We start from the raw sequence: 18,238 nt of genomic DNA on the forward strand, positions 1-18,238 counted from the left end.
AGATTCATTAACGGTAAGACTAAATATATATAGCTATCCAGTATTTCTAAAGTTGTTACTATTGTGCTGTTTTCTGATATGGTGAAACCTTTTGGTCGGTGTTGCTATGTATGGTCACTAACATAGCTGCTCATATGTTGAAAATTTTAAGATTACTATTTATAGAAATTCTCATGACCACACGATGATATTGTTATAAAAATGATATATTACCAATAACTTATAAAATATTTCAAGGCTGGAATGGGAATAACTGCTAAAAATATATTTAGTGTTCTAACTGAAGACAGGGGACTCGTTTTCAGGTAGGTAATCAAGCAACATCCTGTTCAGTTTACTATAACAAGATAAAGTAGAATGTAGGACGTTTTGGCCAGTGGACCTACGAACTAGGACATTTTGGAACAGGTCATTTCGTCAGAGGAATTTTCGGCCACTTTCTTTTTATAGAAAGAGGACGTTTCGGCCAGATTTAGTTATTTGTTTTCCCCTACAATTTATTTCTTTGCTGTGTGTTTTTTTTTTACTTTATTTAAATAAGTCTGAACTCGCTGTCATCTTTGTACATGTTTACGAGTTCTAGTAACTGGATGTGTCTCCAAGTTGATTGATCAATTATAAGGTGATAAAAACAGTACTGAATCGGTACTTGTGGTCCATACACTGCATGAAGAACAAGATCTACAGAGCGTTCAAAGTTTATTATAACAGTTGACGGGTCATAACAATTCTCCTCTAACAAACGAAACATTAATTCATAAGTTGTTTGAATCTTTCTTTGTAAATGTATGTACAATAATGGAACAAAAGTTCCTGATACACAACCCTGGATGACATGCAACTGCATAAAACTACTGGATGCCATTGCGTAGTTATCGTCCATGCACCAAACATCGGAATCTGCAAGTTTCTGGTGTGATGTTCCCTTTAAATCTTTTAAAAACTTAATTTACTCTCTTTCAAAACATTTTTTTCGTAACAATGATAAAAAATTGTAAAATTGGTCAAAACAACCGCTAACTGAAATATCCTAGGCCGAATTGTCCACTAGCAAAGCCGCCCTGGGCCGAACTATCTTAGGTCCAAATGTCCACTGGACGAAACGTCCGTCCAACGGTAAAGTATGACATTTCAAAATATGTCTGCTTTCCACTTACTATTCTTTATCAATAATGATTTTCCACCTTTCTCATTATTCATTTAGCTTTTTTCTAATTAATTGTTGTATCAATTTTATGAAAACATAACCAAACAAACATCAAAGATATAGTAAAATTGTTTACTTATAGGTCTGTGGAATTAATTGTAAACGCGGTTATTAGGTATTATTTCTGTTTATGGTTTCAGTATTGGTGGTGATGGTACATTTGAGGAATATGTAACGTTACCTAGTATGTATACCTATATTCATAAATGTCATGTATAATAACAGAACACAGTTTTTATGGGAAACAATCACTAGTTTTATTCTAAAAGCACGACGTTTCGACAAGTATCCTCTTATCGTTCAAGCACAATGACAGTTAGTAAACTTGACGTCAATATATATGAAATTCATAGTGAAAACATTTACATAGATAAAATAACAGTAACAAAAAGAATCAAAAGAGTAAAGGATTTTAAACAAAAAACAACAAGCACAAAAAGTTAATTTGCTTACTAAATAAACAATGATATTTTTTCTAATATTCGACTTGTGCTCACAAGCATTCAGTGGGAAGAAACTGATTCTCTTCATTTGTTCACAATCCAACATTATAAACTCTGCAGTGGAGATTTTGATAAGTTATAGGTCAAAATCACACAGCTGACGCTAACACATACATTTTGTTTGTAGACATATTAAAGCGATATAACCCGAATATCACGGGTTACTCTATTAAAACTGGTGGCATTGAAAGTGCTAATTCAAGATTTAACCTTGCAGAATCTGGAAATGTTTTCAGGTAACGTTAGACCTTCTTTTATCTTGTACATATTTTCTGTCTTTCTACACTGATATTATCAACTATAGGTGGAAAATTTATATTTTTTTATTTTTTTATTTTTTTTAAATGGGGTTTAACGTCCACTCGACACAAACTAGGTCATTTTGGGACTAACATATGGTTTAATGGAACATTTATAATAACTGTACAATTTAAGTTTATTTCACAGAATATTTATCAGTATCAAATTTAACAATGATCGGGTGGCATGCTTTAACCGTATTGGTGTAATATTTTCAGTGATTTGACAGATGAAGCTACCATGCTAATAACTAGAATACAAGCTGATATTAATATAGATATAAACAATGACTGGAAACTTATAACTATTTTAATAGGAGATAATGATTTATGCAAATATTGCAATAACGATGTAAGTGTGTCATTAGATAAATCTATTACATTCATGATTATAATATCTTGGTTTCGAATCCAGGCTTGGGTCTGATTCTCACTGCCTATAGGAACAACCTGAGCCCACCTCTGTACACGTTACATACGGGCTTAGAATCTCATGCACCTTGGCGAGGTCTTTCGGCAATTGTTTTGGCATGCGAAAGTTTTTGCCAACGCTCACGAAGTTGCTGCCGGGGTCTGCGAAATTCCACAGGCGGTCATACGATGGCTAAAGATGCCATCACGTTTGGTCCTATGTTCTTACGATCAGAGCCGAATTATCGTCCCTGGTTAGGGATGGGCATTATTGGGGCTTCATGCCACGAAGCAGGGAAATTCCCATCAACCCAAATCTGGTTGTAGGGGATTTCATCTGGACCAGTTGCAGTATCCCGAGCTCGCTTAAAGGGCTAATCCCGATAATTTTTTGGAGAATAAAACTGTTTAATTTTGTTTTAAAATCCCTTAGAGTCCTCTTCCTAAGGGCCGAACAACTAACTCAATATTTGTGATAAGTTTTCAAATATCTGAAACCCGTCAGTCTTCATCTGTTAATGAAGACCAGTGTCCCAAGCTGTATTATGCGGTGTCTAGATAAAACCAGACATTTTTTGTATAAAAATAATGTGTAGGTGACATTTGCCTTTCGTTATCAAGTACAGCATTTGGTTCATTCACTGTATAGACCTCTAAAGGAACGGCAATCGATTATCAGGTCTCCCAGCGAAAAAATTGATCCGAAATCTTAAAAGGGTTACGTGTCCGGATAAGCAGTTTTGACGGTCACGTCCAAACGACTCAAAATTTTGAGCTGAAATTTTGAGATACGGTCAATACACCATTCCTCTATATTTTGGCTCTTAAATTTCATACATACTCAGATTTTTATTTTTGAGACTCTGTTCAAATAAGGGATAGTCCCTTTAAGCTCTGCAACGGAGAAATTATCACTGTATCATTCATCATTACGGGACTTAAAGTCAAGTCGCCTTTTCCCCTATTGATGTTTTATGCTCCGAAAGGCATAAGGGGGGGTGGGGAAATTGGACGATGAATTGAATGAAAATGTACTGGCTAGCGAATTAGCGATATCAGGGAACAGTGTGACGCCCGCAAAAATATCATATTACTTTTACAGGGACATGAAGCAGAGAGGTACAAAGCTATGTTAGAGAAAACATTGAGATTACTTCAAGCTAATTTACCTAGAACTATTGTTAATCTTGTTGAAGTTCTTAATGTTGAAATAGCCAAAGATCTAAACAAAGGTCTTGCTTGCTCTATTGTACATTAGTAAGTATCGTTTATCATATAATTATGTTCTAATATCAACGAACATTACCTTTAATATCAGTTTTAATCTCTTTCATTCCTCGTGCATAATGCATATAACCAATGTATATATTTTAATATTTCCTTTGGGTCATGGTAATTGTATGTGCAGTAACTGATGTAAGCTTTCTCTTTTAGGTCGACAATAATTATTAAATTGGGTTGATGAAAAGGCAATGAAATGGGGTTTAACGTCCTACTGTTCTGCTCCGAACTGACTAACGAAGACGGGTATACGCCATACAGTGTGCTATGAGGGAAAGTTTGCCCGGACAGCGGCACTACGGCCTACTAATCTTATATCGAATTCCAATTGTCAAGGGATCTTTTACGTGCACGCCAATGTATAAACAGAGCCTCGGTTTTTCATACCATCCGAACGACTAGACAGTTGTCCTTGTCAGGCTCCCCGCCCTGCATCACTGACAAGTTGGAACCACGCCGGAAAATATGGATGAACCTTCTCGGACAATGCAGGGATCGAACACCCGACCTCCAGGATAGCGAGTTTGTGTCTTAGCCACTTAGTCACGGTGGCTCCCCCAATTAAATGGACAATTGTAACCAGTTTAGTCGTATATGTTATATGATTAATAATTTGTTATTTTGGTAAAATTTAATAATTGCAGTGCTTTGTGCCCATGTGCGGCTTTTCCAAAAACCGCCCAAGACGAGGCAGATCTTAGGAATTTGACAAATATCTACCAACAGGTGGTAAAGGGAATTGCTACCTCGGGACAGTTCGATACAAAGGATGATTTTACTGTTGTTGATCAACCTTTCTTTAGAAATACCTATCTTCCTGTTAAGGTTAGTTATTAACGTATACAACATAAATATACAGTCTACGTGAAAGGAAATGAAATGAAATGAAATGGGGTTTAACGTCCTGTCCTACTGTTTTGCTTCTAAACTGGGCTAATGAAGACGGGCATACGCCATACAGTGTGCTATGAGGGAAAGTTTGCCCGGGCTGCGGCACTATGGCCTACTCTTATATCGAATTCCAAATGCCAAGGGATTTTTTACGTGAACGCCAATGTGTACACGGCACCTCGGTTTTTCGTCCCATCCGAACGACTACACAGTTGTCCTTGTCAGGCCCTCCGTCCTGCATCGCTGACAAGGGGAAACCACATCGGAAAATCTGGATGATCGAACACCCGACCTCCAGGCTAGCAAGCCAACGTCTTACCCACTTAGCCAACGTGATCCCACTAAGTGAAGGGACAGCGAGGAAAAATAAATATAAGTTTATGTTAAGGGACAGCTAGGCAAAATATATATAAGTCTATGTTAAAGGACAGTGAGGGAAAATAATTATACGGTCTATGTTAAAGAACATCGAGTCAAAATAATTATACAGTCTATGTTAAAGAACATCGAGTCAAAATAAATGTACAGTCTATGTTAAAGGGCATCGAGGGAAAAATAGATACTTAGATCGTTCAAAGTATATATCAGTAAGCCGATATCCCGATTTACGTGATTAAATGTTCATTTAGAATATCACAATCCCAGTCCAATTCATTGCTTATACCAAGAAAGGGAATCCGTACGCAGACCTGGGGAAGAACGTTGTTTTCGGTATCCTAGTTTCGTTATCAATTCACCAGTGTTTACAGATGGCCAACCAACTATCATGTAATTTTCCGGGCGGTTTAAGGGGTGGTTGGGGAGGGGCTAACTGGGTTCCAAATTAGTTCTAAATAAGTTCGATAAGACACTCAGGGATAGGTGTCGGGATAGCCGTACATGTCCGTTTCAGTGCTATGTTGATACAAGGGCCCTTTGACTTTTACAGCTAGGGTTCCCATGCAATCAAGCTTAATCCGGCCCCGATAATGTTTACTGTTTACCTTGTACCGTACATGTCCGGTTCCGTGCTAGGCTGATACACGGTCCCGATTGACTTTTACACCTAGGAGTCACGGCCCCGATAATGTTTACCTTTTACCTTGTACATTACTAGTCTACTGTGTGAATGAATTTTATTATTACCTTTTTAACAAGATAATACCATTTGCCATTTTGTTAATGTTTAATGTTTTGTGTTGTTTTAAGGACGGGACAGATGAACCTGATTTTTCCTTTTTTTCACCGGATTGTTTTCATCTAAGTGAGAAAGGTCATAGTACAGCAGCTACAGCTCTGTGGAACAATATGGTAAAGTAATAATTATTTTTCATACTCCCACACTTCCGAACCCAATCTGATTAAAACACAGATCCTATTTCGTTTCGTTTTTTATAGTTCAAATTTTCGTGGGGGGGGGGGGGTGGATGGCCGAATGGTTAGCACGTGCGCGCTGCGCTGTATCATACGGTCTGTCATTGAGTCAACTGGCGGGGTTTCGAATCACCGGTTGTACGTGACAAGGAGTAGGGTCGCCTGTCCAACCTCGTGGGTTTTCTCCGGGTCCTCCGGTTTCCTCCCATTGCTAAAGACCCCTACGCGTAAGCGAAATATTGAAATAAAATTTAACCATGTGTTAGTCCAGAAATGACCTAGTTTGTGTCGAGTGGACGTTAAACCCCATTTCTCTCTCTCTCTCTCTCTCTCTCTCTCTCTCTCTCTCTCTCTCTCTCAAATTTTCGTTTAATTTGTTTGTACTACACTAGGATCTGGAAGAGTTGTTATATATATAACAGGCGTTCTGGATGGCGTGAGGGATAAGCCAAGGAAACCATCTGTTACGGCGACTTCTTGCCCGGAACTTTGGGTAAACCACTAGAAACGTCAACGCTGATTAATTAATCCATGTCTGACGCCATGGGGTCAAACGCCGCTCGTACGATCCCTGACGCGACCTTGGAGTACAACTGGTCAGATCTTCATGTAGTATAGGCCATCGAAAGTATCAAAAACCGAAACGAAATATAGATCTGCATTTCAATCAGATTGTTCCAAACTGATCGACCGCGGTAATCCGAGAACTTTCTTGTGCCATTGTAACAGGTGGCGTGATATTATAGTTTTGCGGGTGACGTCAAAAGTGTAAAACATGGTAAGGTACAAACAAGAATTAAACTAGATATTTTCGAAGATAGCTGCGATATGTATTTTTTCTGCCCATGGGATAAAATGTACTTTATCTTAAACATACATTATGCAAGAGCTCAATCTGCCTATTGCAAGTCTTTATTGAGGCTTCAGATGTTATAGAAATGATTAATTAGACGACAAGCTCAAAATCAACTCTGTAGACACACGGATGGCTTGGATACAGTTTGGATTTAAACAGTCGTCCATTTAAAATTAAATCAATAAATTACGGACTAAGCTAACGTTTACCAGTATCGCTGATGTCACTACCGGAAACCTGTGATGTAAGGCCTGTCAAGAGAGGCTACCATAGCCATTGAGCATGTTACTTGATAATCGAGAATATGTGGGTGAAGTTATCGTATGTCAATCAAACGATCGCCAATTCTCATAGACGGTGCAGACACAATTGATGCCTATTTCTATTTCAAACTCCCAACAGTGACAATTCTGTTCAGAACAAAGTAATTTAACTGAAATTTTCAAAATTTTCTTTTTTTATCATCTATTTTTGAATTATTATATCAAGAATGGCCAACTCTTTATAAAACTCTTAACTAATGTATCTTTAACCAATAGCAAAGAAAGGTCACTAATGGGGAAACCCTCTTAAGACACAGATAGACACAGTCTATGACATTAGTATTCCTAGAGGGCATTATTGAAAGTTATACTGACAGCAAGTCAGGTGTAAAGGACATATACCCACAGTAATTAGTAACTTTTATATTGTATTATAGGCGTTATTTAATCCACGGTGCTAATTTTATGCATTGCGATGGGGCGTGTCGTAACACTATAAAGACTATTAAGTTCTAGAATACAAGTTCTACTTTGTGTGTCGGGATCGACATGGATAAGATCTTGTGTTTCCTTGGGGCAGTTGCCTTCAGGCATATATGGAGGTCTGTCTGGTTTGCAAATAATATTTTGAGTTAACTGTAGAAAAATATGTCCATATGAGTACATTGTGGTTGATAGTAGCTCATACATTCCGAAGGGTCAGTATATCCCCTTTATAAGAAACTACGCTTTTCAGGTCATTCTGACATCATTTCAAGATGATGGAGAGATCTTAGAGTTGGTTCTCGCACTAGCCGACCAGGACAAGAGTCCTCTGACAGCATTATTGGGCGTTCGTCGAAAGCCACCCTTCTGACTGAGAGAGAGAGACCATGTAGCGTTTTAGAAAGTCTGAATAGTACTGCAATTCATGTGCGGATATAGCGTCGTCACTCAACTTATTTTATACATGATTTGCCGTTAAGAATTGTGTGCAAGTCAGGGTTGCTTTTTGTTTTTCAAATTTACTTGGATTCTTTATCAGGAGGTACCCATCGAATTGGAATTTAGCGGTATTATATAACACACTGTGATCTGCCTGCTTTTAAGCTGCCAATTCGGTAGCTGGCAACAATGTGTTTCTTTGTCATATATTTTGTGTGTAAACGTAATAGGCTATTTTAAATCCGATAAAAATAATTATACATGATCAAATTTATTTTCAGTTTCAACCTGTTGGTAAAAAGGATCTTAACTGGAAAACGGGAAATTCAATTACATGTCCTACAGAGGTATGATGATAAAACATTTTATGAACTTTACACCAATATTCTGTATGATAAAATAACTTTCCTGAAAGTAGTGACGATATGATTAGGTAAAAGGAGCTAAACCACCAACTCAATATTTTCAAAACACTAATTAGAATTCAATATTGGTCCATTTCAAACAATATTGATCTTGCTATCTTGCTGGATCCTAATCTCCATATTTAAGACACAATGAACATAGTTTTATAATCAGTACACGAGTCGTGTATTCTATGGTTACGGACTCCATTTGTACTGAACAAACACAATGCAAAAGTAATTAGTAATTCACAAACGATAAAATAATACATTTTAAAAAACGTGTAGAATGGGCTAAGCAGGCGTAAACGACCGTCGCTAAATTCGGACTGTTGACGTATTTCACCCAACATAATTGATTGAAAATTAGAATAATGTTTTAAAAAATCGGATATAAATCACGTTATATATACATATAACTTAGGGATATTTTCGTCTATTTTAAGGTTCCAGAGAATACGCCGTTTAAAAAGTGGATACCTTTCAGATAGTTTAGAGTATTTATTGATGTTTTGTTGTTTACTTTCAGCAACAACCTTATATTTACACCAGCAAGAATAGCGGCGGAAAGAAACCAAATTAAAACAAAAGCTAGCAACTGGTTTTCGCTGAAGTTATTAAAGATTCATCATTTGAAAATTTAACCTCTTCTTTTAATCATTTTATCGCTGTGGAATTTCGTTAATGAGGCACCATGTCCCTGGTTCACAAAGCATTCCCAGACTTACGTTAAGAATTTTCTTAACTTTCTGTCACTGTTTTTGGAAAAGACTTTGCACATAGTTTCTTATTGATGTATTTCATACATTAAAACAGAAGTTTTATTAAGGGCTATATTTTAGTTAACATAAGGCGAACAATTCTGAATAAATTCTTGATCTAAGTCTGAGAATGCTTTGTGAGATCGGGACCAGGTCTGAAGAAACTGAAAATTGTATTTTGTTTTACATTAATCAATTTTTATTATTTTCGTATTCGTTTCCTGTGTGTAATTGTATTTAAGGTAGTGTTTAATTGGCAGAGTAATTTTCTATAAGTTTCTTGAAAATACTCCGAAATGAGTAAAGTATTTCTATTGTCACCAGTAAAATTTCAGCCATGTGAATCAAATTATTCGAGTCAAAGCCGTATGTATAAATAATAAAAAACACCACTTTTATTCAGTGCACCTCAACATCTTAACGCAATTTTTTTTATTAAAACATTTATTTCATAGATGAGAAAGAAAAGACCAAATAAGACCAATCTGATTATAGCGCAGATCCTATTTCGTTTCATTTTTATAGTTCACAATTTTGTATTACTTGTCTTTACTACACTAAGATCTGGAGAAGTTGTTATCATTGACGTATTCTGGATGATGTGAGGGGTTAGCTAATAATAGTAATAATAATAATAATAATAATAATAACTTTATTTAACGAGGCAAAGTATTTAGTTCGCAAAAAAACTAATCTTCCATAAGTCCCTCCTAAACTACAAAGACATATATAAATGTAATGTCAGGATAAATTCAAAATCATTTGAAATGCAATAGCATTTGGGAAGTCACTCCTATAACAAAACATATACATGATACAAGTTGAATATAGGAAGAACACTATAATTACACACGAAATAAGATAGAATGCAGTTGCAAGTTAAAAACCAGCGGCTGCCAGGCAGGATACGCCCACATTTTCGAGAGATGGATAGAGAACAAGCTAAGAAGAAAGTGATTTTTCCTACAATCAAGGGCCATAATTCAGGAAATTACAATTCGATATGCGCAAATATCGAAAGGAACCGAGATCTTTGGGTTATCAACTTACATTACAAGTTTCAACAAAATCGGATAAAAATTGTGACTTCTATAGGGTCCACAACTTTGATATACCCTATTTTTACGCTATTTGAGAACGAAGGGCGGCCATTTTATCTGTCAGTTTTGGGCCGATTTTCACGAAATTTGAACTCAGTCGTCCTTAGGGTGTAACGGTGACATAATAATACGGTTTTTTAAATCGGATAAAAATTATGACCTCTATAGGGTCCACAAGCTAAAAACGCGATTTTTCATACAATCAGGGGCCATAATTCAGGAAGTTACGGTCCGATAGGCGCGAATATCGACAGGAACCAAGATCTTTGGGTTATAAACTTACATTTCAAGTTTCAACAATCAGGGGCCATAATTCAGAAAGTTACGGTCCGATATGCGCGAATATCGAGAGGAACCGAGATCTTTAGGTTATAAACTTATATTTCAAGTTTCAAATAAATCTGGTAAAAATTGTGACCTCTATAGGGTCCACAACCTTGATATACCATATTTTTACGCTATTTGAGACGAACGGCGGCCATTTTGTCTGTCAATTTTTGGCCGATTTTCACAAAATTCGAACTCAGCCATCCCTAGGGTGTAACGGTGACATAATAATACGGTTTTGTAAATCGGATAAAAATTATAGGGTCCACAAGCTAAAAACGCGATTTTTCGTACAATCAGGGGCCATAATTCATAAAGTTACGGTCCGATATGCGCGAATATCGCAAGGAACCGAGATCTTTAGGTTATAAACTTACATTTCAAGTTTTAAATAAATCGGATAAAGATTGTGACCTCTATAGGGTCCACAAGCTAAAAACGTGATTTTTCGTACAATCAGGGGCCATAATCCATGAAGTTTTGATCCAATACATGCCAATATCGAAAGCAGCCGAGATCTTTTGGGGATAAACCTATATTTCAAGTTTCGTCAAAATCGGATAAGAATTGTGACCTGTAGAGAGTCCACAAACAATTGTGGACGGACGGACGTCCAGACGGACAGGGGCGACGGCATAATACGTCCACATGAAAATGTGGACGTATAATAATAAGTATTTCAACAGTTGAATATTATGGTTTCTTCAGTGCTCAATATAAATGAGTTTTCAGTTTAATCTAAAAAATTTCAACATTTTTAAACATATTTATATCAAAAGGCAGATTGTTTCATAAAAGACATGCAGAATAATGAAGAGTAAGTTCGATGGATTCCAGTTTGCATTTTTGAGAGAGAGAGAGAGAGAGAGAGAGAGAGAGAAATGGAGTTTAACGTCCACTCGTCGGGGCTAACATGGTTTTAATTTTATTTCAATAATTCGATTGAGCGTAGGGGTCATTAGCCGTGGGAGGAAACCGGAGTACCCGGAGAAAACCCACGAGGCTGGACAGGCAACCCTATTCCTTGTTGCATTTTTGAAGAAAAAGAGATTTACTGGTCTGTGAACGGAGCAAGATATCCGTTTTGGAAACAAGAGATTTTTGTATAAAATAGGAATTTAGATAGAGTGGAGTATTAAATGTAATAATTTTGAATGATAAGACAATTTATTATAAAGAATCCTCTGTGTGAGGGTAAGCCAACCGGGTTTAGTAAATAAAGAGGTTGATGGAGTTTCAATTGGTGCACCAAGAATAATTCTTGCTGCACTCTTTTGTAATTTTAAAATAATGTCTTACCTACTTTTGGTAGCATTCGCCCAAATAATAGAGCAATAATCAAATATTGGCAGTATGTAACTGTTATAAATCAAAATTCTTGTCTCGTAAGGTAAATGGTCTTTTATCTTATTTAGGAGAAATACTTTTGATGCAAGTTTTTTTTAGACATATCTGCTATCTGTGCTCAGGCCCGTAACTAGGGGTGGGGGGGCAGGAAGGGCTGTCCCCCCCCCCCCTCCGTGAAAAAATGTTCGACCATAAAAACATAGATATACATTATCCGTCAATATCAAAGCACCCCTGAGGACATTTCCGAAACGAAATATAGATTGCAGTAAGTCGGGAAATGAAATGAAATGGGGTTTAGCGTCTTACTGTTCTGCTCCGAACTGGGCTGATGAAGGCGGGCGTACGCCATAAATTGTGCTATGAGGGAAATATTGCCTGGGCAGCGGCACTACAGCCTTCCCTTATATCGAATTCCAGCTGTCAAGGGATCTTACTAACCGGCTATCCAATTTACTAATAAAACTACAAATATATTTTCAAGCGACTATAACCCTATCATCCTAACAAATTATTATTTTAATATAATTCATGTCAGTACTTTTATGGTACCCTATGTAATTTTGATGAATGTTTAAGATTGACACACGCCAAGGATATGCTCTCGAAAGTCATCTATCTCGGACAGGGGAGAGATACCGATCAACCCCTTCCGCCGACCCCCCTCCCCCCCCCCCCCGCCTCCTTTACTACACAGAAATATCACGTTACTCTGTTTTAATACAAGCCAGTCAACAGTAAATATTATATTACATCATCAGATTACAGTAATTATAAACGTCTTTTAATGTCACTTATTTTATTAATTGTCGTTTCGATTGTAAAGTTATCATGATCAACAAATCCACTGTTTGGTTTACATAATTCCTCCCAGGTCATTAGGTCATTATACACGTATGAATTGCCACCATCACGTCTAAGAACCATATCAACTTGTTTAACCACAGATTGTCTATCATCTGTTTTATTTATAACTTTATTTGTGACGTCAACTTTACATGACGTGATACGTTTATCTTCTACGTCATACAGGTATAATCTAACACGTAATGTCGATGAAAATCTATATATACCAATTCTCCATGTAAAACCTGACACTACTAGTAGTTTACCATTAAGTACATTAGGATTAGGATACTCAGGCATATTCCTCACATTAAATATATCTTCAACCATATTCTGATTACAACTTACAATTTTACCAAGTTGATTAGTTAACAATGTTTGATCTATCTCTGCCACTTGAAATTTTGAATATCTTACATCAGGTATATCTAATGTTCTACAGAGACTTTCATCTTTCTCCTGTCGAACATGGGGTAATCTTTGTAAAACTTGAACAATGGATGAATCTTCTAAAACATTCACTGAATATTTAACACTGACTTTTAAATCTTCTGTTAGTTTTTGAATATCGTCCATGAGTTTTTTTAATTGTATATTAACATCAACATTGGCATTGTCTTTCTTCATTTTATCTTTGAGCTGATCACCAATTTTTCTCACCTCACTACAGATAATATTGACCTGTTCATCTACCTTGTCGCAAGCCGTCTTCACAGAATCATTCACCTCACAGTACTTCATGTTTAAACTTTCACTAAATTTTTCAAGTTTATCAATGTGAGTTTTTATTTCCTGATTTAATGTTTTCAGTTCTCCCCTGATTTCTTCTCGTACACTTTCAACTTGTAAATCCAAATATCCATGTCCATTATGGCCGACAACAAAACAATTAGAACAGACAGCCATTGAACAATTATTACAGAAATATTCCACTCCCTTTTTTTGATGATTAGAACAGAAATCACGTGGGCTAGTCACGGGCGATTTATCTGCCCCTAATGCTCCGTCGTTTGATAATGGTTCATTACATTTAATAACAATATGATCCTCACAGAATGTATCATGCATTGTTTTACAAGATTCGCACAAATATTTAGGACAATCTTTGCACTTAAAAACAGATACAACATTTGTACAAACATCACATTGTGGGTTATTAATTGTGGAATGGCTTGGTTTAAACGCCCCTACGCCATCCTTAGGGATGGGCATGTCGAAACGACACAAAGGACACAGAAAGTGGTCATTAGTGGCAGTTCTGTGTACATAATCTTCTAAACAGGTGAAACAGAACGAATGTTGACAATCGATAGTTTTAGGTTGATGAAAGTCATTTAAGCAAATGCTACACACTTCCTTATCTGTTTGTTCCGCCATTCTGTAAAATGTATACGATAGAAACTAGTTTTGTTTGTAAATGTAATCTGTTTGTTCAGCCATTCTGTAAAATGTATCCGACAGAAACTAGTTTTGTTTGTAAATGTAATAACAGTGAAGTATATGGACAAAATCACCAACATTCAGTTGTCCAAACAACTACTAGTTATATTTGTTCAGCAATGTTATCACATGTATGCCAGATCACAAGGTAAATCTTTTTAATGTATTAACAACGAATTAGACCTTTTTAATAACACAATAACACACATTTAGTCGTTGAATCAACTACTTGTTATTGCCCGTATCTGTTCAGCCATATTATCACATGTATGACAGCAGACCACTAAGTAAATCTCTTTAATGTAGTAACATAGAAGGCCTTTTTAAATCGACAAACATAACACACACTTTCTTCTATAACTCAGCGATCTTCACAACTTATAATAGCTACGGTAATTGTTCACATCGTCAAACTTATACACGTCCATTGTTGTCATAAACAATTGGCCATCTCACAATACAGTGACCTTCTCACATTATATACATTGCAGTGACCTTCTCACATTATATACATTGATGTATTCATCCGCACATCTTGTCTAAGCATATAAACCATATCTCTATTTCTTGTATACAGACTCGGTGTGGGTTCGGTATAACCAGTTACTGGAATTATTCCTTGATATAACACACGCTCATATATGAACAAGGGAACTAAGATTAACTCGACACGCAACAGCTTATTGAATATATGTCACCATATCTCATACACGCTGACACCAGTAGATATAATAATATAGTCTAAATATAGAACAGTTAACTATGTTAACTAGGTCACGTGTCAAGCTAACCTGTTTATATATCACATGACACGTGTTAAGTAAAACTATATACAGTATACCATTTATACCTATTAAACCGGGAGAGCCGCGATGGTTTAGTGAGTAAGACGTTTGCTCGTTAACCGGGAGGTGAGGTGTTCGATCCCTATGTTGAGTGCAGTGTACATATTGGCATACCCGTAAAAGAACCCTTGGCAGTTGTAATTCGATATATAGCAATACAATTGTCTGCGATATCACTTTGGTCGAAGCGGGCGTTAAATAAAGCTATATTTATAAATATAATAAATTTAACCCCATTTTATTTCATTTGTAAGAAGTTAAAGGACCCTAGTAGTCTCACAAAGAAATGAAACGAAATGGGGTTCAAGGTCCGACTTTCTAAATATACTGGTCGAGTGAAGGTGCTTACACACTCGGTCATCAGTATGTCGGTTCTTCGTCGTCGTCGACTTTCAACGTGAAAGATAATGTGTAAAAATGACCTCGGGTTATTTGTTTTGTTTTTTTTAATTTTGGGTACCATTTGGACGACAAGATGCCGTTTTTTTACCACGGCCCTCTGCAAGGGAATTAAATAAATAGAAGTAATTTGGCATAATCATCAAAAAACCCAAACACTGACCTAACACTAGTGGGTTAATTACATTCCGCTAATTGAGCGTTAGAACATCTTTGTCACAAGGACAACTTGAAACACAGTCGAAAAAGTTGTATTCTGTCCTAATGCCGGGGTGTGAATGAAAGCTACAGAAATGATCCGACAACATGACAGAATGAAGACGATGGTTGTTCAAGGGGTAGTGTTCCACTATACAAAGGAACTCTGCAATTTTATTTTTCTAACATGCGAAAGTTTTTGCCAACCCTCACGAAGTTGCTGTAGCAGCCTGCGAAACCCCACATGTGGTCATACGATGACCCTATGTTCTTTTTTTCAGAGCCGATTATCGTCCCGGTTTAGGGATGGGCATTATTGTGGCTTCATGCCACGAAGCAGGGAAATTCCCATCAACCCAAATCCGGTTATAAAGATCTAAAAATATTAAAACTTTAGAAAAAAGTAACTGTTTTAAAATCTTGTAGTGAATTTCGTCTGGACCAGTTGCAGTATCCCAAGCTCGCTTAAGCGAATCACGGAGCTCAGCTAAGGGAGAAATTATCAATGTAGCATTCATCATTACGGAACTTGAAGTTAAGTAGCCTTTTCCCCTGTTGATGATTAATGCCCCGAAAGGCATTAGAGGAGAAATTGGACGATGAATTGAATGAAAATGTACAGACCAGAGAATTAGCGATATCAGCCAACAGTGTGACGGACACTAAAAGATTATATTACTTTTACAGGGACATGAAGCAGAGAGGTACAAAGCTATGTTAGAGAAAACATTGAGATTACTTCAAGCTAATTTACCTAGAACTATTGTTAATCTTGTTGAAGTTCTTAATGTTGAAATAGCCAAAGATCTAAACAAAGGTCTTGATTGCTCTATTGTACATTAGTAAGTATCGTTTATCATATAATTTTGTTTTGTATCAACGAACATTACCTTTAATATCTATTTTAATCTCTTTCATTCCTCGTGTAACATAACGTATATAACCAATGTATATATTTTAATGTTTCCTTTGGGTCATGGTAATTGTATGTGCGACAATAATTATTAAATTGGGTTGATGAAAATGCAATGAAATGGGATTAAACTAAACGTCTTCCCGTTCTGCTCCGAACTGGGCTAATGAAGACGAGAAAACGCCATACAGTGTGCTATGAGGGAAATGTTGCCCGGACAGTGGCCCTACGGCCTATTACTTTTATATCGAAGTCCAACTGTCAAGGAATCGTTTAGGTGTATATATTATGTCACCATATCTCATACACGCTGACACCAGTAGATATAATAATATAGTCTAAATATAGAACAGTTAACTATGTCACGTGTCAGGCTAACCTATATACAGAGAGAGAGAGAGAGAGGGGGGGGGGGGTGTTAACGTCCACACGAAACAAACTAGGTCATTTCGGGACTAACATATGGTTTAATTTTATTTCAATAATTCGCTTGCACGTAGAGGTCTTTAGCAGTGGGAGGAAACCGGAGGACCCGGAGAAAACCTACTCCTTGTCACGTACAACCAGAGATTCGAAACCACGCCAGTTAACTCAATGACAGGCCTTATGATACAGCACACATGTGCTAACCATTCGTCCCATCCGAACTACTAGACAATTGACAAGGGGAAACCACTACGGAAAATCCTGATGAATTTCCTCGGTCGACACCGGAACGAACCCGCGTCCTCCAGGCTAGAGAGCCATCGTCTTAGTCACTTAGCTACCGTGCCCCCACCCCTCACCCCGAAAATAAACGAAGATGGCTGCGATGGCGTTATTTTCGGTTCCTAGCTCATGTGCATGATAAAATTTGAATCACGTCCGATTCCTGGCTCCTCGTGCCCAACATGTACGAATCCTGGCATCGGAATGAAATGGGGTTTTACGTCCTACTGTTCTGCTCCCAACTGGATGAACTTTCTCGGCCAATACAGGGATCGAACACTCGACCTCAAGGCTAGCGAGCCAGCGTCTTACCCACTTAGCCACCGTGAACCCCCTCCCCTTTCTGGCATCGATGCTGAGTTTAAATTTATTGAAAACTCCTCAAACGGAAAACCATGAAAACAGCTGATGATATATCCATTCATTGATTAAATTAATAGATCTGTGAACCCAGAAACCACGCGAGATTGCGATGTAACCATTTAAAGATACATTATGGGAGATTCGATAACGAGTTGGCAGTTCTCACTATAATAGTTAAAAACTAGATAATGTAAAGGCAATTTGCTGAAAATTTCATTCAAATTGATCCATTATGAAATTTCCGCCTAGCCTCGATCATCATTACTAAAGTCAGTACGATAAAAAGCATAGTCTCGATTATCCATTTAATCGTTAAATCGTGAAGGAACGGTATGCCGTAAATCGGCTCATAATCCACTAAAGATCGCAGACTAGCGATGCCATCTAGAGTTGATTATGGTCTGGATAGGTTAATTAATGTCTAATTAAAAATTTAGATAACATTTCAGGCCTAAAGAAAGACCTGCAATAGACAGATTTAGCTCTTGCATAATGTATGTTTAAGTTGAGTTATTTTGTTGAGTGTTGTATTCCGCCATGGGATGTTTTCTGTGAGTTAATATATTGCTAAACTAGGTTTATTAAAGGGGAATGCATTA

The 18,238-nt window shown here is 37.0% G+C and overlaps 2 protein-coding genes across 4 annotated transcripts in view; one reads left to right on the top strand and one right to left on the bottom strand.

Annotated features, from left to right (window-relative positions):
• Positions 1-9,556, top strand: part of LOC126829415 (phospholipase B1, membrane-associated) — a 24,909-nt gene extending 15,353 nt beyond the window's left edge. For all 3 annotated transcript variants that reach the window (XM_056102950.1, XM_056102951.1, XM_050559316.2), the window contains 10 exons: positions 1-13; positions 238-305; positions 1,348-1,391; positions 1,838-1,946; positions 2,229-2,361; positions 3,523-3,677; positions 4,346-4,526; positions 5,781-5,882; positions 8,270-8,335; positions 8,922-9,556. The exon at positions 1-13 is cut by the window's left edge and continues 46 nt beyond it. In XM_056102950.1, the coding sequence (XP_055958925.1) occupies positions 1-13; positions 238-305; positions 1,348-1,391; positions 1,838-1,946; positions 2,229-2,361; positions 3,523-3,677; positions 4,346-4,526; positions 5,781-5,882; positions 8,270-8,335; positions 8,922-8,975 (925 nt within the window). In that variant the 3' untranslated portion in view covers positions 8,976-9,556. The remainder of the gene's footprint in view (positions 14-237; positions 306-1,347; positions 1,392-1,837; positions 1,947-2,228; positions 2,362-3,522; positions 3,678-4,345; positions 4,527-5,780; positions 5,883-8,269; positions 8,336-8,921) is intronic.
• Positions 9,557-12,643: 3,087 nt separating this feature from the next.
• LOC126829411 (E3 ubiquitin-protein ligase TRIM33-like) lies at positions 12,644-14,906 on the bottom strand. The gene has a single exon (XM_050559302.2). The coding sequence runs from the start codon at positions 14,148-14,150 to the stop codon at positions 12,699-12,701; it is 1,452 nt and encodes a 483-aa protein (XP_050415259.1). The 5' UTR covers positions 14,151-14,906; the 3' UTR covers positions 12,644-12,698.
• Positions 14,907-18,238: the final 3,332 nt, after the last annotated feature.

This window comes from Patella vulgata, chromosome 8 (genome assembly GCF_932274485.2).
Source record: "Patella vulgata chromosome 8, xgPatVulg1.2, whole genome shotgun sequence".
NCBI lineage: Eukaryota > Metazoa > Mollusca > Gastropoda > Patellidae > Patella > Patella vulgata.